General features: G+C 44.3%; 1 protein-coding gene across 1 annotated transcript in view; it reads right to left on the reverse strand.

Annotated features, from left to right (window-relative positions):
- The window catches only part of LOC122797814, a 2,009,088-nt gene that overhangs the window by 506,799 nt on the left and 1,476,524 nt on the right, over window positions 1–25,765 (reverse strand). Inside the window, exon 16 of the mRNA XM_044066337.1 lies at window positions 7,089–7,234. Within this exon, the coding sequence (XP_043922272.1) occupies window positions 7,089–7,234 (146 nt within the window). The remainder of the gene's footprint in view (window positions 1–7,088; window positions 7,235–25,765) is intronic.

The following is a 25,765-nucleotide window of genomic DNA, read 5'->3' on the forward strand; positions in this document are numbered from 1 at the left end:
CTGAGGTTATTGCTAGGAGCAGAGCAGTCTTCCATGATAAGAATTTTATATCAGCTGTATTGGCTGGCTCAAAAGGAGGCAGTGAGTGTTTTTCTAAAACAAAGTTGAGGTCCCAAGTAGGTGTTGGCGCTCTCCTTGGGGGTCTTATGTTTTTTGCCCCTCTGAGAAACTGTCTTAGTAGTGGATGAAAGAAAATAAGAGGTTCCGTATTGTAATGAGCTGAAATGGCAGAGGCATGGATCTTAATTGATGAGAAGGATAGGCCTTTGTCCAGCATCTCAGTTAGGTATTGTAAAATCCTAGGTATATTTGGAACAAGTGGCTCGAGTCCTTGTGCCCGGTTCCAAGCACAGAATCTTTTCCATTTTTCTGCATAAGATTTCCTAGTGCTGGGCCTCCTGGCTTCTAAAATGACATCCATAACAGCTTTAGAGAGAGGTGTGGTCTGAGTGGCTATATTATCTGCCATGCTGCCAGATTTAAGGTTCTGAGTTGACTGTGCGGAATCTGATTGTTTTGTTCAGTCAGAAGATGAGGAATTTGAGGTAAAGGCCAGGGTGGGCCTTGAGACAAGCTCTTTAGGATTGGGTACCAGTGCTGGCGTGGTCAGTCTGGGGCAATCAGGATAATTTTGGCTTCTCTTGTCTGACTTTTAGGAGTACCTTGGGAAGAAGAGGCAGTGGAGGAAAGGCGTAAACTGTCAGGGTTGTCCAGCTGAATGATAGAGCATCCACTTATGCTTGTGAGTGATAAGTTCTTGTGCAGAATCTCTGTAGTTGGCAGTTGTGCGGACAAGCAAAAAGATCTATGCCTGGGCGTCCTCATTTCCTTGTCATCATGCTGAAGACCTGTGGATTTAGTTTCCATTCGTGAGGATCCATGAGATTTCTGCTTAGTCTGCCAGTGTATTTTTCATTCCTGGCAGGAATTGTGCCTGCAGATGTACTTGATAGGTCAGTGCTGTGTTCCACAAAGTCATGGCTTGCCTGCCGAGGGGTAGGAATGTGTGCCCCCTTGCTTATGTACCACATTACTGTGGTGGTGTTCGTCTTTAGTAATAGTTGTCCTGGATGTAGTAGATCCTTGAAGGCTGTCAGGGCATTCTATACAGCTAGCATCTCTTTTTGATTGATGTGAAGATGCATTTGTTCCTTGGGCCACGTGCCCTGAATACATTTTCCTGCCATGTGTGCCCCCCAGGCATAATCCGATGCATCTGTTGTTATTGTCTGCCTGGCTGTGGGTAAAGTAAAAGGCTGTGCCTTGTTGTGGTGACAGAACCATGCCCACCATCAAAACTCCTGTTGCAGGCAGGGAATTGGAGTTATTATTGTTTCCAGGCTGTGGCAATTTTGAGTCCAAACACTTTTTAGATACCATTGCAAATTCCTCATATGCAGTCTTGCATATGGTATTAGTAGAATGCAGGATGCCATGAAGCCCAGGACCTGCAGAATTTTTCTTGCAGGGAGCTGGGTCTTTGTTGCCATCATTTGAAAGTAATGAGTCAGTTGCCTTTGCTTGTCTGGCGTGAGATAAGCCATCTGGGCAGCTGTATTTAAGCTTACACCCAGGAATATAATCTCTTGAGAGGGCACTAGTTTTGATTTCTTTTCATTTACTGTGTACCCTAGGCAAATTAGTAATCTTTTTACAAACGCCAGATGCTTTAGTTGAATGTCCTTGCTCACTGCTTGAATAAGGCAGATGTCCAAGTAGGGATATATTTGAATTCCTTTTTGTCTGCAAAATGCAATTACTGGTGCCAGGCATTTTGTAAAGACCCTGGGCGTAGTAGATAAGCCAAAGGGCAGTGCAGAGAATTGGTAATGCATTGAACCAGCTATGAATCTGAGGTATCTTCTACAAGATTGTCTGATTGGGACATGCAGGTATGCCTCTGAGGTACAAAGTAACTAGCCAAGCCTTCTTGCCCAGCATGGGTAGAAGTTGCTGCAGTGTTAACATTTTGAATTTTGGAACATCCAGGAAAGTATTTAGGATTGACAGGTCCAGTATTGGTCTCCAGGCTTTTTCCTTTCTGGGTACCAGGAAAAGTCTTTAGTAAAATCCTTGTCCCTGTTCTTGTTGTGGTACTCTTTGAATAGTCATGTCCATGAGAGCAGAAATTTGTTATTTTGCCTCTGCCCATTGATTTTGTAGCAGGTCCGGCATACCTTTTGATTTTGGAAGGGTGTGAAAGTGGAACCTGTAACCCTGAGAAACAATATTTAGTACCAATTTGTCCTGGGTGATCATGTGCCAATTTTGTGAGAAAAGTGCTAGCTTTCCCCCTAAGGGTGCTGCCAAAAGGTAAGAGCTTGGCATTTGTAGGGGGAAGTCATTGGGACTGTTTCCTATAAGGCTGTGATTTGTCTTCTCCTCCTCCTCCTCCTCTGGGGGCTGAAGCACCCCATTGTTTAGGTCTGTATGAGCCTTGGGGCTGAGATCTGCCTCTTGGGCATCTGTATCTGCCTCTTTGTGGCCTGACACCGGAAAGGACCAATTTTTTGAAGGCCAGTTTCTGCTAAACCTAGGTGGTTGTACCTGTAAGAAATCCTTTAATGTCTGCATTGATTTTGCTTTATCCTCCATTTCTTTAACACCTCTTCTGCCTTAATACCAAAGTAAGTATCATGCTGTAGTGGAGCATCCAATAATTTTACTTTAACATGTTCAGGTAAACTTTGTTCTTTCAACCAAGCATGCCTACGAATGACAGAGCCTATAACTGCGGCTCTGCAAGAAGCCTCTAATGAATCAAAACCACATTGCAGAGTATGCTTTCCCACTTGTTCAGCTGCATGCAATAAATCCTGCATTTCCTTATTGTCATGACATTCTGAGTTTGCAACCATTTTCTGTTTTAACAAAGACATGAGGTACTGTTGACATTTAAGCATGTGAAACTGGCAGTTTAAGGCCCTTACAGCTAAAGTAGCAGAAGTATAAACTTTTTTTCCCAATCTATCCAGAACTCTAGAATCCCTATCACAGGGGACAGGATTTTTTGCAGTGGAAGCCTTAACCCCTTAGGGACCCTGAAAAATTGTTTCTGGGTCAGCAGCAGGGTTTCTATAAAGAAATTTATGAGAGTCAGGGACCCTGTAGTACCTGTCTGGCTTGACTGGCGCAGGGGGGTAAAGAATCAGGAGACAGACTGGATTCAGAAAAAACATCAACAACAATAATCAAGCACAGGGGGGATAGCCAGGGGCCTGTGCTGAGGCAATAAAAGAAAGTCCCTGAGCCTTTTCTTGGATTCTAAGTAATCCTGGCTCTCCCAATGGAAATGCTCCCTCATGGTGTGCAAGGTTTCCCCAAAAGAATAATCCTCAGGCGGAGAGGCTGACGGTATAGATTCTTCTGCATAAAAGTCCTCATATGGAGGGAGGGAGGGAATATCCCTGATCTGAAGAGGAATCAGAGGAAATAGAAACCTGGTCAGAGGAGTCATAGTCAGTGTCTTGCCTAGGCCTTTTATCAGGAGGGGGATGGGAGCCCCTGATCAAAGTAATTAGGTCCTCGGCCATTTTAAGCATCTGTTTCTTTGGCATGGATGATTGTCCAGGAGAATGCTGTACTTGTTTCCTTGTCTTTAATGGTGTTTTTGACTTTGCCTTGGCTGCTGTAGTGAACTGAATACTAATTTGTGAAGGTCTGAAAACACCCTCAGAAACCGATACCTGCTCAGCGGCTCCGGACCCATCTGAGGGAATAGGTTCCGCAGGCCCAATACCTTGAGTTTCCAGAGGCCTAGGTGTCTCCACGTGGAAGTCGGGTACGGCCTGTGGGCTCTGAGGTAGTGGGTGCCAGGGGCTGCGAAAGCACCTCACTTGAGAACCGGCGACTGGCCTAGAAGAGGCTTTGTCGGTTTTGGACCTCGGATGCCTGTCCTTTTCTTTGTCTTTGTGTTTTTTATGAATTCCGGTCATCGGTTGTTCCGACGGCATTATGTAGTTAAACCTTCGGCCAAAGTAATGTAAAGCAAAATCAAACAGACGCTTAATAGTGCGTTTGTTAAATCTAGCACAAAACCGACAACTAGTAATGTCGTGGTCAGGGCCTAGGCAAGGAATGCAGTAAGAATGAAAGTCCTTATGAGGTATTTGCTTCCCACAAGAAATACAATTGTTAAGTTTTACTGACATCGGTCTGGAGCAAGAAAAAGTTTCCCCAAAGGGTTACTTAGCTTTATTGAAGACTTCGGTTCTGAAATTCGATTTTGAAAATCTCATGAGTCGGCCGACCGGCACTTGCGAACTGCTTTTGCTTCGGGCACCGCACGGCAAGAAAGACTGAAGAAAATGGCGTTGGTTGCATCTTTTATACCCCTGGCGCACTGACGTCAGGGAAGAGGTAACGGCAACCAATGCCGGAGCTAGACTTCGGAATTCTGGCCGACTGCAGGTAGCCTGCCAGCAAGATAACCCTAGTGTAATGACTGCAACAGTAAAACACAATGAACATCTACAGATCCTATGTGGGCGTGAGCTGTGATTTGTACTTGACTGTGATGCCCAGATGGAGACATAGCTGGAGCAAATAGTCCCTAGCTTGTACAAGTGGATGTCTGGTCAAAACAGTCAGGAGACAGTCATCTAGGTAAGATGCATAAACACCCGGAATCCCAGCAATCTCAGGTGATGTGCTACCACCTCCATGCATTTGGTGAACACCCTGGGGGCTGTGGTGAGGCCAAAAGGCAGTGCTCTGAACTGGCAATGAGTGGGTCCCAGACAGAAGCGCAGATATCTTCTGGGACATCTGTTCATTTTGATGTGACAGTAAGCATCCTGAAGATTTATCGAGCACATCCAACAGTCCTTTCACAGCAGGGGTAAAATGCAGCAAACAGTTACCATCAATAACTTTGAGTATTTCAGGTACTAGTTTAATTTGCAGAGATCTAAGATGAGTTTCAAGTCCCTGTCTTTTTTGGTCTGGTGACCTTCTGAATGACCTTTTTCTAGCAGCTTTTCAATTTTTAAGGTTACTGCCTCCCTCTGATTACATGGAACGTCAGGGATCCTTTTCAATTTTGTAGGGAGAATTTGGGAAAATGGTACGAAATAATCTGTGGATATGACCCTCTGCACCAAAGTATCTTTTCTGAGGGATGCCCAGTCTTCGTAGTGCAGAGACAAGCACCCCCGACTTTGTACAGAGAACAGAAACTGGGCAACATTTCTGGAGTGTGGTAGGGTCTGAGAAAGAAACCTGGAAAACTGCAGTTGTGTACACTTACAAAAATGTAGATGTTACAGTGTATTCAATGTAGCAATCCTGACTTGTGGGGATTTACAGCTGTGGAAGCCCTTAGCCAGCTTGACTACCAGACTAAATATCTCCCTCCCCCAAGGATGGCTGACTCCCTACCCTGACATCAATACACTTGGGTATAAAGGGAGCCAGCCAATGCCGTGACATCAGGCTTTTCTTGCCCTTTAGAAGGTAGGAGCTGCCAGAATGAATCATAAAGCAAGGGACAAAGGTAGAAAAAGGGGCCTGTCAGTTAAACATCCATGGGATCCTCTGGTTAGTAAAGAAAATAGCAGCAAACTACACTGTAGGCAAAAGGGGGAAAGAATGAGGGCAAGACGACCAACAGTGAATACATTCAAACATTCACATTTATGTTAAGTGTACACAACTGCACTATGTTCATGTTTCACTGTTGCACTCCTGACTTCTGGGATGATTCCCAAAGCTGAGATGAGGGTGGAAGGTAGATTATGGTAAAGAGAGGATACCCTAACAAGATGGCAGTGGCAAATTTTGTTCTAGACTTGGAGAAGACTGGTAAGTGGTAGTGTTTGGTAAAGATATACACAGATGACCAGGTAGCAGCCTCTAAAATGCCTTTGGTAGGTACTCTTTTCAGGAAGGCAGCAGAGGTAGAAGTGCCCAACTGGAGTGACTCTTTACAGTTTCAGGAGACGTTTTGCCATGAAGGCTGTAACAAAAGGAAATACAGTGGGAGATCCACTTGGAGACGGTCTGTTTGGAAACTGGTTTCCCTTCTGTGTCAGTAGAAAGGGGCACAAAGAGTTGGTCTGATTTCCTAAAAGTCTTCTAGTTTTAATCATGACAGTTTGTGCATTCTTAATAGTAAAGGTGCCTGAAGGATAAAAACGTCATATCCTCCATGTTATCAGGTGCAATGGTGGTGGACAGGTTGACAGACGAGATCAGACAGGAGTCGCCGTGGACTATGATGTTTGCAGATGACATTGTGATCTGTAGTGACAGAGTAGGGAACAGGTGGAGGAGACCGTGGAGAGACAGAGATATGCTCTGCAGAGAGGAGGAATGAAGGTCAGCAGGACTAAGACAGAATATGTGTGTGTAAATGAGAGGGAGGATAGAGGAATGGTGAGGATGCAAGGAGTAGAGGTGGCGAAGGCGGATGAGTTTAAATACTTGGGATCACTAATTCAGAGTAATGGTGAGTGTGGAAGAGAGATGAAGAAGAGAGTACAGGCAGGATGGAGTGGGTGGAGAAGTGTGTCAGGAGTGATTTGTGACAGACAAGTACCAGCAAGAGTGAAAGGGAAGGTCTACAAGAATGTAGTGAGACCAGCTATGTTATATGGGTTGGAGACAGTGGCACTGAAAAAAAGGTAGGAGTTAGAGCTGGATGTGGCAGTGTTAAAGATGTTAAGATTTGCACTTGGTGTGATGAGGGAGGACAGGATTAGGAATAAGTATATATCAGAGGGTCAGCCCAGGCTGGAAGGTTTGGAGACAAAGTCAGAGAGGCAAGATTACGTTGGTTTGGACATCTGCTGAGGAGGGATTCTGAGTACATTGAGAAAAAGATGCCAAGGATGAAGCTGCCAGATAACAGGAAAAGAGGAAGGCCTAAGATTAAGTTTATGGATGTGGTGAGAGAGGACATGCAGGTGGTTGGTGCGACAGAGCAAGATGCAGAGGACAGGAAGAAATAGAAACAGATGATCTGCTGTGGCGACCCCTAACGGGAAAAGCCGAAAGATGATGACATTTTCACAGTGCTAAAAAGATAAAGAAACAAAATTCCATACAAAACGTACAAATGGTCAAGTACAAAGAAAACAAATACATACCAGAATCTCCCCAAATTCCTCAAACAGCTTCCGCAAGTCACCAGCTCTAGTTGTACTTTCCAGATTACGAACACAGAGTGAGCAAGTAGCACCTGGATGGAAGGGATCTAGCTGTTCACCTGCCAGCTGATAACTCATTCTCCTCACTGAAACAGAACAGAATGTGCCAAGTTGTAAAAAAAGGCAACTGTCGCTAAAACCTGTTAAGTAAATTATCACTGTAATGAATTGCATCTACATATTATACACACCATAGCAACAAATCACAATAGTGTTCTTGTCCACAATATAATTTTTATTTATTGGCATTTGTTAACCGGGTTGGTCCAACTGGGCAAGTAGCCCATTTTCAGTGGAGACCCGAGGAGAAAAGCTCCAGATTACAAACAAATTACAGTTCAAAATTCATTCTCAAATAGTTTACAGCATGTATTAAAATTCAAAATCCATTAGACTAAAAATAGAAATTCAGAACTACAACCAGTCAAAAAGAATAAGAAACATGCACATCAAAATTAAGTGACATTTGTACAAAAATATATAAAAATATACCTCAGAAAGTAAAGCTTTCAGCTTTAGTGAGGTTGCATTTACCAGGTAAGCATCAAGTAGGTGACTAGGTGAGAGTAGTACCATAAGTGATGGGAGTATAATATGAGTGTGTGGTGGGGTTAGGTTGGGTCATGGCAGGGGCAAGTCTTGGAGTTCAGTAGGTGAAGTTTGAGTTCTTTTTTAAAGTGTAGTTGGCGGGTAATGGAGCGAATGTATACAGGAAGTTTGTTCGAAGCTTGGGCTATTGAGCATTTATATAGAAGTTTGCCCACATTTTTCTTCGGTTGGTACATATCCAGAAGTTTCTTGTTTGATATGCGGAGGGTCCGAGATGGGGAGTAGGTGGATACCAGGGAGGAGAGAGCAGCACAGGAAGTTGGTTTGTGTAGTATAGTGTATCATTTGAAATTGTGAAAGGAGGAGCTTTTGAGAGAGTTCAAGCCATTGGAGAGCATTTAGTGCCAGGCAGTGTTGTGAGTTGTAAGGATAATTCATAATGAATCCAGCTATTTTGTGGTATATTTGTTGAAGTTTGGGCAAGGTTGTGGCCTGAATGTTGGTTAGAACTGGGGCAGCACACAGAAAGGGGAGGAGGAGTGCTTGTGCCACGGAGAGTCTGGCATTGGGGGTTAGGAATTTTTTATTGTGATATAGCAAGCCTAGTTTCGGGTGAGTTTTTTTACACATTGGAGTATGTGTAGGCTAAACTTAAGTTAATCAATGATGACACCTAGGAACTGTGTGTTGGATTCAGGTTTTATGATAGTGTTATTGGAGGATGCAATAGAAAAGGTGGCTTTCTTATGAGAGAGAAAGCGGGGGAGAAAGAGCAAGAGTTTGGTCTTTTTAGGGTTCAGGACGAGTAGATTATCGGATAGCCACTTTTCAGTGGATCGGAAGGTGTCTTGGGTTAGGATAAGGAGTTCAGAGATGTTATTGGAGTTGGAGATGATAGAGTCGTCTGCATACTGGACAAGGGACGATAGTTGACAGGATGTGTATAGTTCATTAGTGAAAATGTTAAATAGGAGGGGACCCAAGATGGAACCTTGTGGAACACTGGATGGGGCTGGAATATAAGAAGAGCAGAATGCGAGCTATCTGACTGACTGCTGCCTACATGAGTGATAGCTAGACAACCATGATAGGGAGGTATCAGGTTGAGGTTAGTAAGTTTCAAATGCATTTTTCAAGTATTTTAGAGAGAGGGGATAGGATGGTGATGGGTCTTGTAGTTAGATGGATCAGTTGAGTTTCCTCTTTTATGCAGGGGGATGGTGAAAAATTATTTTCAGATGGAAGGAACTGTAGCTTCTTGAATTGATCTACTGATGAGAATGGATACAGGATAGGCTATAGATTCTGAGCTAGTTTGAGGAAGGTACGAAGGAGATCATCAGTGGAGGGAGAGCCGGGTATAAGCTTCAGAAGTGTTTTAATGCAGGAAGCTGGTACAGGTTGAAAGGAGAAAACGTTTTTGATGAGGAGTTGGGAGGTGTAGGGAGAGTGGTGGGGTTAGAGTTGGTAGGAGTGAGTTTTTGGATTGTGTCAACGAAGTGTTTATTGAGGAGGATGGCAGTCTCTAGAGGAGATTTATTAGGGTACGGGGAGGGGTTAGAAGGGCAGCCTGGAAAAATAATTTTGTTTAGAGTAGACCAGAACATAGGTGGGTTGGAGTAGGCTTTTTTGTCCTTAATGATTTGTTTCTTGACAAGATTCCTTAGTTGTCTGTAATTCAGTAGCAGGGGCAGTTCTTTCATTTTAACCCAGACTTTCCAAGCACACACACTTGTGCATAATGGGTCTAGTATCTTTGTTGAGCCAGGGAGCACAATTTGGTTTGATTCTAAATCTTCTGGAGGGGGTGAGGGAGTTGAGGGTGTTCAGGAAAATGCTATTAAATTTACACATTGCATCACTGAGAGGGATATGCCTAAGGATGGACCAATAATTATTAAACAGAAAGGAGTTGAATTGACTAATATCAAAGTTAGTAAGTTTACGACAGTCTTTGTAAAGGTGCGATTTGGGTGATTGGGTTGAGTGTCGCAGAAAAGTGGTGGGGAGATGATCACTTAAGGAGTCAGGTAGGGTAGAGGTTGGAAGAGTTAGTGAAAATGCAGTCAATAGTAGAGCTGGATGAACAGGTTTTATGGAGGCGGGTGGGGGATATTATCAGTTGGTGGAATCCATGTAGGTTTATACTAAATTTTGGAGAGTCAGTTGTAAGTATGGACCGGTGTAGATCTACATTTCCAAGGATGAGGGTTTCATACTGTATGTTATGGGAGAACCAGGATAGGATATTTTCTAGGCTGTGGATGTTATTTCCAGGTGGGATATAAATTGAGGCGATAGCAATTTTTTTGTGAGGGTTAAGGTGGCAATTAAGGATGATTACTTCCGCTGGGTGGAAGTCAGGGATCGGGATGGTGACAGGTGAGAGATTTAGGCCATCAGTGTAAAGGATGGCTACACCCCCCCCCCTTTTTTTTGTGATTATATCAAAGAGATAAATATTATAGCCAGGGGGGGGAGGATTTCACTGTTTTGTGATGTGTGGTTTGAGCCAGGTTTCAGATAAGGACAGAATGTGAGGGGAAGTATGGGCTATCCAGGTGTGAAGTTCAGAGATTTTGTTAGTGAGGCTTTCAATGTTAAGTGAACAGATTAGCTAGGTGTTTGTATAAGGTTGAGTACTGTTTGGGAGGATGAGGATGGATTGCTGGAAGAGGAGAGTGGGAGGTGGAGGGAGTTGTGTGGGGTATGTGGTTGTGGGGAGAGGAAAGAGGGCCTGGGTTTGGGTGGATGTCTCCAGAGAGGAGTATGTAATTAGTGAAGAATGTAAGTGGAGGAAAGTGTAAGAGTTGGTTGCAGAATTTAGATTTGCAGGCAACTGGGTAGTTCTGAAGTAAAGTTAGTTTATGAAAACAGTTGGTAGAAAAGTTGGAGAGATGGGGAGATAGTAAAGGAACAGGTAGTAGGAAGAGATTCAGAGATGCATAAGGTAGGGTAGCAAAAATAAGGGGGGGATAGGTGATTGATAACAGGTTAGAACAGAGAGAAGTATAAGAGGAGGAGTGGTAAAGAGAAGGATGTGAAAATTAGTGTGTGGGATGAGAAGTTGTGAAGATGGATACTAGTTGAAAGTAGGAAGTGATGTAGGAGGATGAAGGCTGGTGTGAGGGTGGGGTGTCGTTTTGGGCAGGAAGTGGATTATGTGTGGGTGAGCAGACAGGAAGGTTAGGGAAAAGAAAGTATAAATGTAATTGATGTAGGGGTGGGTAGGAATGGGGGTAGGGTAGGGGAGCAAAGTGAGCCCGAGCACAGCAAAGGTGAACAGAGTGGGTTAACTCTCAAAGAAGCAGTCAGTAATGCAAGTAAGTTTGGCAGGAATGTGAGACAGGAGAGGCAGAGGGGGTGGGGGTAGAGCAGCTCGGACAGATAGTCCAAGTAAAATCTGTAAAAAGGGAGGTAGTAGTAGTATAGAGTACAGAGACAAGGAGATGGGCAGAAGGACAGAGAAATGCAGGAGGGACAGTTCAGAGTTGGAGAGACCAGAGAGTGAGCAACAAAGGGGTAGAGCAGACAGAGAACAGTAAGAATCAGGAATAGTTGCAGGAAGGTAGGAGGGTGGGGGAGCAGGGTAGATAGAGAGAACAGGGGGCGGCCCGCAGATTTGCAAGAGAGTAGTCTACACAGGAGCAACAGTTCAGGTTTCAACTAATGAGTTTTGCAGGACATACTTGTACAGTTTCTAATAAATGGCAGGAGGCACCACGGAGGGTCTTGACCACAGGTATAATTCAGACAAAGTAGGACAGTGGTCTTTGCAAATGTGGAGTATTGCTAACCTATAAAAAGAAGAGAGGTGTTAGGGAGAAATGGAACCCAAGTAGTGATGCAGAGAGCTAGATTAGCATAGTGTGTGCAGAGGGGGATATAGTATGTAATGGAGTGAGAGGTATGAGAGAGTGGCTGCTGGTGAGAGCAACTACTGACAGTGGTCGTGAAGTAAAGAGAAATGGGAAGGGAGGACCTCTGGGTGGTTAGGCTACGGGGGGGGGGGGGCGTGCAGGTAGGAAAGCTGAGGGGGTGAAAAACGTGGAGTGGAAAGGACACAGGGGAGTGAATGCACAGAAGAGTCTGAGGGCAGCAGTTGAGGAATGAAGATGTGCAGGGTGGAGTAGGTACAGTAGAGAAGAATGTAGGAACGCAGGAGAGAAAAAAACAGTACAATTAGTAACAAAACAAATTCATGTAATTGAGGCAATGTTCACAGCAAGACAAATAATATATGCATTGGTATACACGTACAGTAGTCAATGGTCACTAGAAATACAGCAAGCAGCTAAAGCATGAAGATATGCATTGTGTATTGCAAAAGCAGAAATGACCGTATAAGTTACTTTTCGCAGTTCAAGGTCTTTTTCCGATACCAAATACAACAGATATAGTCAGCTGTTTATAGACTTGTACAGTTCAAAATCATTTCAAATATGTAGTATAGGTATTTATATTAGATTAATCTGAAAGGAGACGTCATATGAGTAAGTAGTGCCGGTCAGACTGTGTGCAAGAGTAAAGTTCATAGGGCAAAATCACACTGGCAGTCTATGAGTTGTGTAGTCTATAAAACAATGGAGAAAAAGCCACAGAGGGCAGTAAACACGCAGAGTAATGTATATGAATAGTACCACTGGTAACAAGCTATTGCATGGTAAGGTAGTCACTATCTGGGTTTCAGTGGGAGCGAATAAAAAAGAGAGGATAAATGCCAAGCAGAGGGCACAACAGCCAAAGTAAAGGAGGTAAAACAGCATCTGTTAAAGTGAGAGAGTAGCACTTAAAAACAAGCAGCTACTGCAGGTTGAGTTCGTCACTGAGTCTCTGAGAGAACAAGCCAAAAAGAGAAGCGCGCTGAAAATAGGGGGCAATGTCCAACGATACTCTGAAATGCATGCGGTATAGCTCCTACCAGGTCAAACTACTATCACGGACTACAGCGTGCAACAGCAGGTAGGAGGTTGCCTGGTTTTTCAAAGTCATTCACAAGTTTAAAAAAAAAAAAAAAAAAAAAAAAAAAAAGGCATAAAGGTCATACACAAGGTAAAATAGGCAGAAATAACAGCTACTGCAGTACAACTGTCAACTATCCTGAGCTACATCATTCACAAGTGGAATTAGACAAATAAGGAGATGCAAACACAGTTTTCGGCTTTCCTACGCCCAAACACACAGACGACACCTCAGTATCAATAGAAAGTACAGTTTTGTACCTACCATAAATGTAGATGTTCGAGTGTCTTCACTGCTGCAGTCATTACACTTGGGTTATCCTGCCGTCAGGTGGTCCCGCAGTCAGCCAGAGTTCCAAAGTCTTGGTCCGGCGTCGGTTGTTGTCGCTTCTTCCCTGACATCAGTGCACCAGGGGTATACAAGATGCAGCCGACGGCATTTTCTTCAGTTTTTCTTGCCCCAGATGTCAAGTGCCCCCAAATAGGTAGGCGATACATATTGCTAATAAAACATACAACAAGGTACAACAAAACCTTCAGTTACCAGCAAATATACCACATAGGTAGTATAGGGTAGAAAGGTATAGATTAGCCCCAGCTAAGAAAGAGGGGATGGCGGGTGGGTAACCAGGACTGCCAGCAGTGAAGACACTCTAACATCTACATTTATGGTAGGTACAAAACTGTACTATGTTCATCGTGTTTCACTGCTGCAGTCATTACACTTGGGTTGAATCCCAAAGCTGAGTTAGGGTGTCTGGTTATATAGAGGATTTGGGGTGGCTAAGAGGCCCTGCAGCACTGCAGTGGCAAAGCCAGCTCTGGATCTAGAATAAAGAGGCAAGTGATGATGCTTGGTAAAGGTGTGCACTGAACTCCAAGTTGCAGCTTCCAAGACATCTTTGGTAGGTAACTCCTCTAAGGTAGGCAGTTGAAGTGGCTGGTGGCTTACTAGGTACAGGTTTCCCATGCTGTGTGTAGCAGAAACTGATAGCTGACAATTTTACTGCAGTAACTGTTATTTCTGCCTATTTTACCTTGTGTATGACCTTTATGCCTATTTTTTTTTTTTAACTTGTGAATGACTTTGAAAAATCAGGTGACCTCCTACCTGCTGTTGCACGCTGTAGTCCGTGCATACATGCTACTCCCTGATAGTAGTTTGACCTGGAAGGGGCTATACCTCATGCATTTCAGAGCATCATTGGACATTGCCCCCTATTTTCAGCGCACTTATCTTTTTGGCTTGTTCTCTCGGAGACTCATGAAAGGGCTGCTTTGAAATAGCCTTACCCTGTGATCCTGCAGCATGTGCTACAAACAACTGCTCAGTTTTTCTGAAAGCTTTTGTTTTGTCCAAGTAGAAACGTAATTGCCTGAGTATGTCCAAGGAATGCAGACGTCTCTCCCCTTGATTCTGGGGATTTGGATAAAAAGTTGGCAAGTGAATAGTTTGGTTAAGAGCCACACTGGATACCACCTTAGGCATAAATGAAGGGTTTGTTCGTAAAGAAATCCTGTCTTGGTGAAAAACGATGAAAGGCTCCACTGCCATTAGTGCCTGTAACTCTGAGACTCTTCGTGCTGAGGTTATTGCCAGAAGCAGAGCAGTTTTTCATGATACATATTTTAATTCTGCTGAATTGGCTGGCTCAAAAGGCGGTAAGGTTAGTTTTTCCAAGACAAAATTGAGGTCCCAAGTTGGTGTTAGTGCTCTCCGGGGTGGTCTTATGTTTTTAGCCCCTCTGAGGGGCAATGGATGAGAGAAAATAGGAGGATCTATGTTGTAATGAGCTGAGATGTCAGAGGCGTGGATCTTAATGGATGAAAAAGATAGTCCTTTGTCCAGCATCTCAGTTAAGTATTGTAATATCGGAGGAATATTTGGGAAAAGAGGGTCAAAGCTTTGAGCCTGGTTCCAGGCACAGAATCCCTTCCACTTTTCTGAATAAGATTTCCTGGTGCTAGGCCTCCTGGCCTCCAAAATGACATCCATAACAGCTTTAGAGAGGTGTTGTCTGCTTGACTAATGAATCTGCCATGCAGCCAGGTTTAAGGTTTTGAGCTGACTGTGCAGGATCTGATTGTTTTGTTGAGTCAGAAGGTGCGGAGTTTGAGGTAAAATCCATGGTAGACCTTGAGCCAAGTTCTTTAAGATTGGGTACCAGTGCTGGCGTGGCCAGTCTGGGGCAATCAGGATCATCTGTGGTTTTACTTGTCTGACTTTTAGGAGTACCTTTGAAAGGAGAGGCAGTGGTGGGAAGGCATAAACTTTTAGGCTTTTCCAGCTGAACGAGAGAGCATCCACCTTCCATGCTTGTGTGTGATAAGTCCACGTGCAGAATTTTTGTAGTTGGCAATTCTTTGGGGAGGCAAAAAGATGTCTGGGCACCCCCATTTCTACTTTATCATGCTGAATATTTGTGGATTTAATCTCCACTCGTGAGGATCCATGATGTTTCTGCTAAAGTCGTCTGCCTGAGTGTTTTTCTTTCCTGGCAGGAATTGTGCTTGTAGATGAATTTGATAGGCTAGAGCCGTGTCCCACAAGTTCATGACTTATCTGCATAGGAGATATGAATGAGTGCCCCCCTTGCTTGTTTATGTACCACATAACTGTGGTGTTATCTGTCTTTAGTAATAGTTGTCCTGGATGCAGAAGGTCCTCGAAAGCTGTTAGGGCATTTTGTTCAGCCAACACCTCTTTTTAATTGATGTGAAGATGCATTTGGTCTGCGGTCGACTTGCCCTGAATACATTTTCCTGCCATGTGTGCTCACCAGGCGTAATCCGAAGCATCTGTTGTTAATGTCTGCCTGGTTGTGGGTAGAGTGAAAGGCTGTCCCTTGTTGAGGTGACATGCCTGTGCCCACCATCGAAACTCCTGTTGTAGGCAAGGAATTAGTGGTATTACTGCTTCCAAACTGAGATTGTGTTGAGTCCACACACTTTTTAGGTACCATTGTAATTTCCTCATATGCAGTCTGACATATGGAATTAGTAGTATGCAGGATGCCATGAATCCCAAGGCCTGCAGAATTTTTCTTGCAGGGAGTTGGGTCTTTATTGCCATCAATTGAAAGTACTGAGTTAGCTGTCCTTGCTTGTCTGGCGTGAGATAAGCCATCTGGGCTGTAGTATTTAAGCTGGCACCCAGGAATATTATCTCTTGTAAGGGTACTAGTTTTGACTTCTTTTTGTTTACTGTGTACCCTAGGCAAAGAAGCAACCTTTTTACAAACGCCAGATGCTTTAGAAGAATGTCCTTGCTCTCTGCTTGAATAAGGCAGTCATCCAGGTATGGATATATTTGAATTTCTTTTTGTCTGCAAAATGCAATTACTGGTGCCAGACACTTTGTGAAGTCCCTGGGCGCAGTAGATAAGCCAAAGGGCGGTGCAGATAATTGGTAATGCACTGAACCAGCTATGAATCTGAGGTATCCTTCTGCAATTTTGTCTGACAGGGACATGCAGGTATGCCTCTATGAGGTCCAAAGTAACAAGCCAAGCCTTCTTGCCCAGCATGGGAAGAAGCTGTTGTAGTGTCAACATTTTGAATTTCGGAACATCCAGGTAAGTATTTAGAGTAGAAAGTTCTAGTATGGGTCTCCAGGCTTTGTCCTTTCTGGGGACCAGAAAAAGTAGAGTAAAATCCTTGTCCTTGTTCCTGTTGTGGCACTTTTTGAATAGCTCTCATGTCCTTGAGGGCTGTAATTTGTTTTTGTGCCTCTGCCCATTGATTTTGTGGCAGGTCTGGCATTCCTTTTAGCCTTGGTAGAGTGTGAAAGTGGAACCTGTAACCTTGAGACACAATATTCAGAAACCATTTGTCTTGGGTGATTATATGCCAATTTTGAGAAAAAAGTGCAAGTTTTCCCCCTAAGGGAGCTGCCAAAAGGTAAGTGCTTGGCATTCGAAGGGGGATGTCATTGGGACTGTTTCCTGTAAGGCTGTGACTTGTCTTCACCTCCTTTTGGGGTTGAAGCACCCCACTGTCGTGGTCTGTAAGAGCCTTGGGTGTGAGATCTGCCTCTTGGGCGTCTGTATCTGCCTCTTTGTGGTCTGTCTGACACTGGAAAGGACTAATTCTTTGAAGGCCAATTTATGCTAAATCTAGGTGGCTGTACCTGTAAGAAATCCTTCACCGTTTGCATAGATTTTGCCTTATCCTCCATAATACCTCTTCTGCCTTAACACCAAATAAAATATCCTGCTGTAAAGGAGCATCCAATAATTTAGCCTTAACATGATCAGGTAAACGTTGTTCTTTTAACCAAGCATGCCTCAATCACAGATCCTGTAACTGCTGCTCTATAAGAAGCCTCTATTGAATCAAAACCACATTGCAGAGTATGTTTGCTCACTTGTTCAGCTGCATGCAATAACTCCTGCATTTCCTTATAGTCAGGTTGTTCTGAACTTGTAATCATTTTCTGCTTTAAAAGAGACATTAAATATTGTTGGTATTTAAGCATGTGAAACTAGCAATTTAAAGCTCTCACTGCTAAAGTTGCAGAAGTGGAAACTTTCTTCCCCCATCTGTCTAATGCTCTAGAATCCTTGTCAGAGGGAAATGGATTCTTAGCCATGGAAGCCTTTACCCCTTTGGGACCCTGGGAAATAGTTTCTGGGTCAGCAACAGGGATTTTATAAAGAAATTTGTGAGAGTCAGGGACTCTGTAGTACCTGTCTAGCTTGACTGGAGCAGGGGGTAAAGAATCGGGATTTAAACTGGATTCAGAGAACACATCATCCACAATATCTAATACTGGCGGAATAGCAAGGGGTCTTTGCTGAGGTAACAAAAGAAAATCTCTGAGCCTTTTCTTGGATTCTGAGTAATCCTGGCCCTCCCAATGGAAATGCTCCCTCATGGTATGTAAACTTTCCCCAAAAGAATAATCCTTTGGAGGAGAGGCTGAAGGAACTGATTGTTAAGCATCAGAGGCCTCATAGAGGGGTAAAGAGTATCCCTGGTCTGGAGAGGAATCAGAGTAAATGGAAACCTGCTCAGAGGAATCATAGTCTGTATCCTGCCTACGCCTATTATCAGGAGGGGGATGGGTACCCCTAATCAGAGTAATTAAGTCTTCGCACATTTTGAGCATCTGTTTTTTAGGCATGGAGGCCTGTCCAGGTGAATGCTGCACTTGCTTCTTTGTCTTTAATGGAGTTTTAGACTTGGCTGTAGTTTTTATGGTAATCTGTGAAGGTCTGAAAACGCCCTCAGAAGCCAATGCCTGCTCAGCAGCTCCGGACCCATCTGAAGGGTTAGTTTCCATAGGCCTAACACCCTTGAGTATCCAGAGGCCTAGACATCTCCACGTGGGAGTTGGAGGCAGCCTGTGGCTCTGAGGCAGCGGGTGTCGGAGGCTGCGAAAACGCCTCACTGAGAACCAGCGAACTGGCGACTGGCCTAGAAGAGGCTTCTTCAGTTTTGGGCCTCGGATGCCTTTCCTTATCCTTGTCTTTGCGTTTTTTGTGTATTCCGGTCGTCGGTTGTTCCGACCGCATGGTGTAATTAAATCTTCGTCCAAAGTAATGGAGAGCAAAATCAAACTGACGTTTAATAGTGCATTTGTTAAATCTAGCACAAAACCGACTAGTGGCATAGTGGTCTGGGCCTAGGCATGGAATACAGTAAGAATGAAAATCCTTATGAGGTATTTGCTTCCCACAAGAAATACAATTAACTTCTACGGACATCGGTCTGAGACAAGAAAAAGTTTCCCCAACGGGGTACTTCGCTTTATTGAAGACTTCAGTTCTGAAAATTCAAATTGAAAATCTCAGGAGTCGGCCGACCGGCACTTGTGAACTGCTTTTGTTTCGGGCACCGCGCGGCAAGAAAGACTGAAGAAAATGCCATCGGCTGCATCTTATATACCCCTGGCGCACTGCCGTCAGGGAAGAAGTGACAGCAATAGACGCCGGACCAAGACTTTGGAACTCTGGCCGACTGCGGGGCCGCCTGACGGCAGGATAACTCAAGTGTAATGACTGCAGCAGTGAAACACGAACATCTAGTTAAAATTGAATGTAAACCAGCAGAATAACAAGAGTAACACTCACCTATGTTGGCCAGAGCACGCTACAGGACCGCTTGAAGAATGGGAGGGGAGAGAGAAGACGGTGCAGGAGAATAACTGGTAAGGTTTAAAGGGCGCAGAGGATTATGGGTAGATTACTCTAAAACATAATGAGGAAAGGAGAAACAGGAGTTTGAAAACCAAGAAAAAACAGATCAGAACAACTGTAGCAGCAGATCAGAAGGACACGGGGGGGGGGGGGGGCAGAAAGAAAGGCTATAGAAAACAGTTCAAGTAACAGGAAAGTACAGTCGTGTACACTTACCACAAATGTAGATGTTGCAGTCATCACATTTGGGTTATCTCCTTGCAGTAGCCCTAGTCGGCCTGATTATCAAAGTCTTGGGTCCTGCGTCGGTTGCAGTCTCATCTTCCATGAGGTCAGGTAGTCAGGGGTATAAAGCATGCAGCCGAAGTCATTACATCAGATTTTCTTGCCCCAGATGTCAAGTGCCCCACTAATAGGAAGCAATTAAATATATATATGCAAGGTTATACCTCCAACAAAAAAGCAAATACACCTAAAAGCTTTTAAGTATAGTAAAGAAGAATAGAGGTATAGCCAAAAGAAGTCAGGGGGCTGGAGGGAGGGTAACCAGGACTGTAACAGTGAATACACTCGAACATCTACATTTATGTTAAGTGTACACAACTGTACTATGTTCTTTGTGTTTCACTGTTGCAGTTATCACATTTGGGTAGAGTCCCAAATAGGAGGAGGAATTTAGATAGCAGTAGGACCAGCTATAAGGCCCTGCAAGCCTGCAGTGGCAAAGCCAGCTCTGGATTTAGAGAAAATTGGCAAATGGTAATGCTTGGTGAAAGTATGTACAGAACTCCAGGTAACAGCTTCTAGGATGTCCCTGGTAGGGACACCTCTGAGAAAGGCTGCAGAGGTAGATGCAGCCCTGGTAGAGTGTGGTCTTATCCCCTGTGGGATAGGTTTTCCATGGTGCTTATAGCAGAAATGAATGCAATGGCCTATCCATTTAGAAATGGTGTACTTTGAAATGGCATTCCCCTCTGCCCCTGCCGCAAATGCCACCAGCAGTTGCTCAGATTTTAAGGTTTAGTCCTATCCAAGTAAAATCCAAGTTGTCTGTGCACACCTAAGGAGTGCAATATGTGTTCCCCTTTGTTCTGTGAATTAGAAAAGAAGGTTAGCAAATGAATGGACTACTTAAGAGCCACACTGGATACTACCTTGGGCATGAAGGAGGGATTGGTACTGAGGGACACCCTGTCCGCATGAAAGATGATGAAAGGCTCCACTGCCATAAAGGCTTGTAATTCAGATACCCTTCTTGCTGAAGTGATTGCTAAAAGGAAGGCTGTTTTCCAAGAAAGGACTTTTAACTCTGCACTTGCAGCTAGCTCAAAAGAAGGTAGAGTAAGTTTTTCCAATACAAAGTTAAGGTCCCAGGGCTGGCGTTAGCGCTCTCCTGGGTGGTCTTAGGTTTTTGGACTCTCTGAGGAACTGCTTGAGCAGTGGATAAGAGAAGAGGGGTGGGTTCTGTGTTGTAATGAGGTGAAATGGCTGAGGCATGAATTTTGATGGAGGAAAAAGAAAGGCCCTTGTGAAGCATCTCAGTTAAATATTGAACTTGACTATGGTACTAGGAACAGAATATTTTCCATTTTTTAGCATAAGATTTTCTAGTACTAGGCCTCCTTGCTTCCAAAATGACATCCAACACTTGCTTACTGAGGGATGGTAATGGAGGGATTAGGTAATTAGCCAGGCTGCCAGGTTCAGGGTTTGAAGCTGAGGATGCAGAATCTGGCCCTCCTGCTGGGACAGTAGGGTAGGGGTCTGAGGCAGGTACCATGGAGCCAGCAGTGACACACTGCGCAAGAGGGGGTACCAGTGTTGGTGTGGCCAGTCTGGTGCAATCAGTATCATTCTTGCTTTTATGCTGCTTGATCTTTAGTAGTACTTTGGAGAGGAGAGGCACAGGAGGAAAGGCATAAACTGATAGATTCTTCCTGTTGAAGGACAGAGCATCCACTTTCCAAGCTTGTTTGTGGGGAGTCCTTGTGCAGAATTTGTCCAATTGGTAGTTCTGGGGTGAGGCAAACTGGTCTATATCTGGCACCCCCCCATTTATCAACATGTTGAAAGTCTTTCCAGTTTCCATTCGTGTGGGTCCATGAGATTTCTGCTGAGTTCATCTGCCAGTGTATTTAGCTTTCCTGGCAGGAATCGAGCCTGTAGACGCACTTGGTAGCTCAAGGCTGTGTTCCACAGAGCCGTAGCTCAAGGCTGTGTTCCACAGAGCCATGGCTAATCTGCAGAGGGAGATATGAATGGGTAGCCCCCTGCTTCTTTATGTACCACATAACAGTGGTGTTGTCAGTCTTTACCATTAATTGTCCTGGAAGAATGTGGTCCTTGAAGGCTGGCAGAGCATTCTGTACAGCTAACATTGCTTTCTGATTGACATGCAGGTGCATTTCACTTGGGTTCCATTTGCCCTGAATGCACTTCCCCTGCCAGGTGAGCCCCCCATGCATAGTCTGATGCATCTGTTGTTAGGGTTTGGGCAGCAGGGGGTAGAGTGAATGGTAGTCCCTTGTTTTGGTGGCAGGCCTCTGCCCACCAAAGGAACTCTAGGCGTAGGCAAGGTATGATAGGAATCATTGTTCCTAGGTCCTGAGTATGCTGACACCATAGGCTTTTTACATACCATTGTAGTTTCCTCATATGCAGTCTTGCATACGGAATTAGGAGAATGCATGAGGCCATGAACCCCAAGGCTTGCAATATTTGCCTTGCAGATAGCAGGGTTTCTGTGGCCATTAGCTTGAAGTAAGTTGTCAAATGAATTTGTTTCTTTGGTGTGAGGAAAGCCATCTGGGAAGTTCTGTTCAAGCTTGCTCCCAGGAATATAACTTGTTGACAGGGTACAAGATGTGATTTCTTTTCATTTATGGTGTACACCAGACGGTCAACAAATATAAATAAATAATAAATAAAAATATTAAATAAGTTAGCACCTTTTGTACAAATCCTAGAAGATTCAAATGTATGTCCTGGCTTTCAGCCTGAATTAGACAATCATCCAAGTATGGGTATATTTGCATATTTCTTTGCTTGCAAATTGCAATGACTGGAGCTAAGCACTTTGTGAATACCCTGGGCGCAGTAGATAAGAAAAGGGCAGTGCAGAGAACTGAGAGTGCATGTAGCCTGCATTGAAGCGTAGGTATTTTCTGCAAGATTCCCTGACTGGGATGTGCAGGTAGGCCTCCTTTAAATAGAGTGTTGCCAACCAGGCATTGTTGCCTAGTATAGGAAGCAACTGATGAAGGGTTAAGCATCTTGAATTCTGGGATCACCAAAAAGGTGTTTAGGATAGAAAGGTCCAGGATAGGACACCATGAGTTGTCTTTTCTGGGTACCAGGAAAAGTCTTGAGTAGAAACCTTGTCCCTTTTCCTCTTCTGGTACAGTTTGAATAGCCCTTACGCTTAAGAGAGTCTACTTGCTTTTGAGCCTCTGCCCACTGATTTTGGGGTAGATCTGGCCAACCATTTGGGGTTGGTAACGTGTGGAAGTGAAATCTGTATCCTTGAGAAACTATATTTAAAACACATTTGTCCTGGGTAATGAGTTCCCAGTTTTTTGCTTGCAGAGCAATCTTTCCCCCTAAAGGAGCAGTCATCTGAGAAGGACTTGGAAGTTTTAAAGTTAAGTCATTGAGACAGTTTACCAGAGGGCGGAGTCTTACTACTCCCTGATTTGGAAGTGGGCGCCCCCCACTGCTTAGTCCTGTGCGTACCCTGGGACTGAAGCCTGGGTGTTCTCCTGGTTCTAGGTTTGGATTGAGAAGGCCTGGAAGAGGCAGTAAAGGACCAATTCTAAGAGGGCCAATGCCTACTAAATCTTGGAGGCTGTACTTGTAGGAAATCTTTCATAGATTTAGCTTTTACCTTCATCTTTTTAAGTATTTCTGATTTGTTGCCAAACAGGCGGTCCTGATTTAAAGGGGGCATCCAGCAATTTAGCTTTAAAGTACAGTTTTGTACCTACCATAAATGTAGATGTTCGAGTGCTAATACAGCTGCAGTAATCACATATGGGTTCTCTGCCATCAGGTGGTCCCTCGGTCGGCCGAATTCCAAAGTCTTGGTCCGGCGTCAGTTGTTGTCGCCTTCTTCCCTGACGTCAGAGCGACAGGGGTATATAAGTCACAGCCGACGCCATATTCCTCAGTCTTTCTTGCCCCAGATGTCAGGTGCCCCCAAAAGGAAGGCAACACATAAATTATATAGCTATATGCCTATATATATATATATATATATATAAATAAATATATTCCAGCAATGCCAATGTTATCAAAAAAGAGAAGTTGCAAGCAAATACACCATAGGAGGATAACGCAAAATAGGATGTACGAGGAGGAATTAGCCACTATTCCTGTACCTACAGGGGATGGAGGGAGGGAAACCTGTACTGCAACTGTATTAGCACTCGAACATCTACATTTATGGTAGGTACAAAACTGTATTATGTTCATCGCGCTTACAGCTGCAGTAATCACATATGGGTAGAATCCCAAAGCTACGCACAGGGTGGTAGGCATTAGGTGGAACTTGGATGAGCCAGAATGCCCTGCAACACAGCAGTGGCAAAGCCTGCTCTAGTTTTTGAATATAAAGGCAGGTGGTAGTGTCTTGTGAAGGTATGTACAGAACTCCAAGTGGCTGCCTCCAAAATATCTTTGGTAGGAACTCCTCTGAGGAAGGCTGTAGAGGTAGCTGTGGCCCTGGTGGAGTGTGGTCTGATGCCTACAGGGACAGGTTTCCCATGGTAGGAGTAACAGAATCGTATGCAGTGGCCTATCCATTTTGAAATTGTCTGTTTGGCAACAGGCTTTCCTTGAGCTCCTACAGCATAGGACACAAAAAGTTGTTCAGATTTCCTGAAAGGCTTTGTTCTGTCCAAATAATAACGTAGCTGTCTATGGATGTCTAAGGAATGTAGCAACCTCTCCCCTTTGTTTTGAGGGTTGGGGTAGAAGGTAGGTAAGTGTATGGCTTGATTTAAAGCTACCCTGGATACCACTTTAGGCATAAATGACGGGTTGGTTCGAAGGGAGACCCTGTCCTGATGGAAGATGAGGAAGGGCTGTACAGCCATGAGAGCTTGTAGTTCTGAAACCCTACGAGCTGAGGTAATGGCCAGAAGGAAAGCTGTTTTCCAGGACAAATATTGCAAATCTGTTGAGGCAGCTGGCTCAAAGGGAGGCAATGTTAATTTTTCTAGAATGTAATTAAGATCACAGGCTGGCACTGGTTATTTCCTTGGGGGTCTTATATTCTTAGCCCCTCTGAGGAATTGTCTTAAAAGTGGGTGAGAGAATAAAGGTGGATCCGTGTTGAATTCTGCAGAAATGGCTGAGGCATGGATTTTTATGGAGGAAAATGAAAGCCCACTGTTCAGCAGCTCAGCTAGATACTGTAATATCTGAGGCAAATTCAGTTTTCTAGGGTCCTGGCCTTTTTTCCCATTCCAAGAGCCAAAGCTTTTCCATTTTGCGGAGTAAGTCTTTCTAGTAGATGGTCTCCTGGCCTCCAGAATGACATCCTGCACCTCTTTGGTGAGTAGGGTCTGTTGAGGTGTTAAGGGATTTTCCATGCAGCGAGATTGAGTGTTTTCAGCTGACTGTGAAGAGTTTTGTAGCTGTGCTGAGTCAGCAGAAGAGGTAGCGGCCAGGGAGGAGTATGTGTTAGGCTCCTTAAGAGTGGGTACCAGTGTTGTCTTGGCCAGTCTGGAGCAATCAGTATCATCTTCGGCCTGTCTGCTCTTGCTTTCAAGAGTACCTTGGGTAGAAGGGGCAGAGGTGGGAAAGCGTACACTATCCATCCTGTCCAACTGAAAGAAAGGGCGTCCACTCTCCAGGTCTTTGGGCGAAAGGTCCTTGAACAAAACTTTTCCAGTTGATGATTCCTGTGGGAGGCGAAGAGATCTATGTCTGGCCTTCCCCACGCTTGGATTATCTTTGTAAACACCTATGGATGCAACTTCCATTCGTGTGGATCTGTCGTATTTCTGCTTAGATTGTCTGCCAACGTGTTTTCCAAACCTGGCAAGTACTGTGCTTGAAGTTCGATTTGCCATTCCAGAGCCAAGTTCCAAAGTGTCATGGCTAGTCAGCACAGGGGGTATGAATGTGTTCCTCCTTGTTTGTTTATGTACCACATTACTGTGGTGTTGTCTGTTCTTATAATTGTCCTGGATGCAAGAGGTCCTTGAAAGCTGTAATTGCATTTATCATTGCTAGCATTTTTTTTTGATTGATGTGAAGGTGCTTTTCCTTTTGGGACCATTTGCCCTGAATGCACCTGTCTGTCATGTGCGCCCCCCAGGCGTAATCTGAGGCGTCTGTTGTGATGACTTGATTTGCTTGAGGCTTGCAGAATGGGAGGCCTTTGTTTGTTTGGCATGCTTGGGCCCACCATAGAAATTCCTTTTGTAAACAGGGAATTATTGGTATTATTGTTTCCAAGCTGTGGCTGTGTTGAGACCATAGGTTTTTTAGGTACCACTGAAGTTTCCTCATATGCAACTTTGCACATGGGATTAAAAGAATGCAAGATGCCATGAAGCCCAGAGCCTGCAGGATTTTCCTTGCAGTAAGCCTGGTACAATTTGCTAGTGTTTTGAAGTACTGAGTTAGTCGCCCTTGTTTCTCTGGCGTAAGATAGGCCATCTGGGTGTTTGTGTCCAAGTTGGCACCCAGGAAAGTTATTTTCTGAGATGGTGTTAGTCTGGATTTCTCTTTGTTGATTGCGTATCCCAGAGAATTCAGTAAACATGTTGCATAAGCCAGATGTGAGCTTGCTGTCCGCTTGGATCAGGCAGTCGTCCAAATAAGGGTAAATTTGTATCCCTTGTAGTCTGCAGTATGCAATTACTGATGCCAGGCATTTCGGGAATACTCTGGGCGCAGTAGATAAGCCAAAGGGCAATGCAGAGAATTGATAGTGGATTGAACTTGCAAGAAATCTGAG

This window comes from Protopterus annectens, chromosome 3.part1 (genome assembly GCF_019279795.1).
Source record: "Protopterus annectens isolate FY-2018-M chromosome 3.part1, PAN1.0, whole genome shotgun sequence".
In the NCBI taxonomy this organism is placed as follows: Eukaryota; Metazoa; Chordata; order Ceratodontiformes; family Protopteridae; genus Protopterus; species Protopterus annectens.